This window comes from Clupea harengus, chromosome 17 (assembly GCF_900700415.2).
Source record: "Clupea harengus chromosome 17, Ch_v2.0.2, whole genome shotgun sequence".
Taxonomy (NCBI): Eukaryota; Metazoa; Chordata; class Actinopteri; order Clupeiformes; family Clupeidae; genus Clupea; species Clupea harengus.
The window spans coordinates 3,658,194-3,660,693 of NC_045168.1; the positions used below are offsets into that span (position 1 = coordinate 3,658,194).

General features: G+C 42.4%; 1 protein-coding gene across 1 annotated transcript in view; it reads right to left on the bottom strand.

The window, feature by feature from the left end:
* Positions 1 to 2,500, bottom strand: part of flt1 (fms related receptor tyrosine kinase 1) — a 38,707-nt gene that overhangs the window by 14,018 nt on the left and 22,189 nt on the right. The window contains exon 13 of the mRNA XM_012816125.3: positions 259 to 570. Coding sequence (XP_012671579.2) covers positions 259 to 570 — 312 coding nt within the window. The remainder of the gene's footprint in view (positions 1 to 258; positions 571 to 2,500) is intronic.

Here is a 2,500-nt window from a genome sequence, read left to right on the forward strand (position 1 = left end):
GGGTTGCTCAGTGTGTCAGACAAGAAGTAAACATGTCAGTGTGCATATGGAACGCTAAATGGCTGTGTTAGTTTGTGACATGAATATATGCATATGTATAGGTAAGTAGGTGTGCCTGTAAACATATTTATGAGTGTGTGTGTGTGTGTGTGTGTGTTTGTGTGTGTGTGTGTGTGTGTGTGTGTGTCTGTCCAAGAGTATGATCCATGAGCATGTCAGTGTGTGTGTGTGTGTGTGTGTGTGTGTATGCTGTCTTACCGGTGACCTCCACTCGTGTTTCCAGGTGCACACGCTCTCCCGTCAGCAGGTGTCGTGCGGAACATTGGTACATGCCAGAGTGTGCCATCGTCAGGTTGCTTAGCAACAGATTTAGTATCCGTGAAAACTCGCCCCACTTCTCCTCTCCCCCCAGGGCAGGGCCGGTGGGTTGGGGCGTGGCTTGGGACCTGTCTGTCACCTTGTGCCATGACAACGCAGAGTACAGGTGCCTGCTGACGGAGCAAGACAGGTTGAGGTCCCCGCCCTCTGTCGACTCCTCCCCCACTTGCACCACGAAGCCCTCAGGGACATCTGTGATTGGAAGGCATCGTGTGTTGAACAATGTCAGTCACAACATTCCCTCCCACTCAGAGAAAAAGAGGCTGAGGCAGGAACCCTCAGACCAAAGCTGCACCTTCAACAAGAGACTAAAGGACACTTTGGAGTGGAGGCCGAGCTACGTTTTTCCTTCACCTTTGATGACAATGTTGAATAGCCATTGTCGGTAAAAGTAGCAAGAGGACTACAGTGAAAAAGCTTTTTATTTACTTAAGCTATTTGAAACTTCCCGTGGAAACCGCTCGAGGCTTTCCTGATGGACGGGAATGTTTATCTTTGGCGAACACCGCTGTGACGCTCAAAATAAAGAGCGCGAGGCGGCCTGGGGAAGGGGAACGATAAGGACCGCAGGTTCCTGTTCGCTTACGGGATACACCCCATCCCACTCCATACACACACACACACACACACACACACACACACACACACACACACACACACACACACATACACACATACACACACACATCCCATCCCATTCCACACACACTCATATACACACACACCATCCCACTCCACACACGAAAACACGCACACGCACACACCCCCCACCCGGTTGTCATGACAACCGACAAATCCAGATGAACATAAACTCTTTTCAGATTTCGGCTAATAGTCAAGGCAAAGTAACCCATTTTGGAGCCAAAAATAGAACTAGTTGTAAAATAATTTTTTTCAGCATAGATCATTTCTATGAGGTGTCCAGAACAACATACTAAAAGTCCTAAGAAATCCTAGTTGAGGAGTTTCCTTGAAGTCCTTTCAAGTTTCTTTGAAAATGAATTTTAATATACAAATGAGCTATACACTAATCGAATATGCCCAAAGTACACCCAAATAGGCTTAATGTTTTCCTTTACTCCTACCACGATAAAACTTTATATAGTAAAAGTATACATGAAAAGTAACTTTTTTTGTATTACAAGTTTCTTTTGAAATTAATTTGAATATGCACATGAGCTCCACTCTTATTGAATATGTCCTAATTTGCATAGGCAGAAACACCATACCCCTGGCAGGTACTACCAAGCCAGGCAGTTTTCAGGTTAGAGGCCAGTCTAAAAGCAGCATTGCCATCACCCATTGGCAGTAGGATGATTGGATGAAGATTGGGCCGATGTATTTGTCATACATATGAATGGTGTTTCTGCCTATGCAAATTAGGACATATTCAAGACACTGTGGAGCTCATGTGCATATTCAAATTAATTTAAAAAGAAACTTGTAAAGTTGTAACTATGTAAAGTTTTATTGTGGTAGGAGTAAAGGAAAACATTAAGCCTATTTGGGAGTATTTTGGGCATATTCGATTAGTGTATAACTCATTTGCATATTGAAATTCATTTTCAAAGAAACTTGTAATACAAAAAAATTTACTTTTCATTTTTGGGGTGTATTGTTGCCTGGCATTATTAGCACACATCTCAGATTGATGAGAATTAAACATATTTCCTCAACTAGGATTTCTTAGGACTTTTAGTATGTTGTTCTGGACACCTCATAGAAATGATCTATGGTAAAAAAAAATATATTACAATTAGTCTGTCGTAAAACGCTACTTTGCCTGGACTATAAGAGTTGGGTCAGAGTTGTGCTTGGAAGAGAGGGAAACAAGGAAGGGAAAAATAAAACTAAAAGACAGGATGTAAGACAGATAGATAGACAGACACACAGACAGATAGATAGATAGATAGATAGATAGATAGATAGGTATATAGACAGACAGATGGATAGATAGATAGATAGATAGATAGCTACCCATACACATACATAGTGAGAGAGACAGACTGAAGAGAGGGAGAGCAGGGGATGCATTTTATTGGTTATGAATTTGTATTATCCTGAGAAAGAGAGGCCAAACAGCAGGAGAACGAGGGGGAAATAGCGCTCAAGGAATATAGCC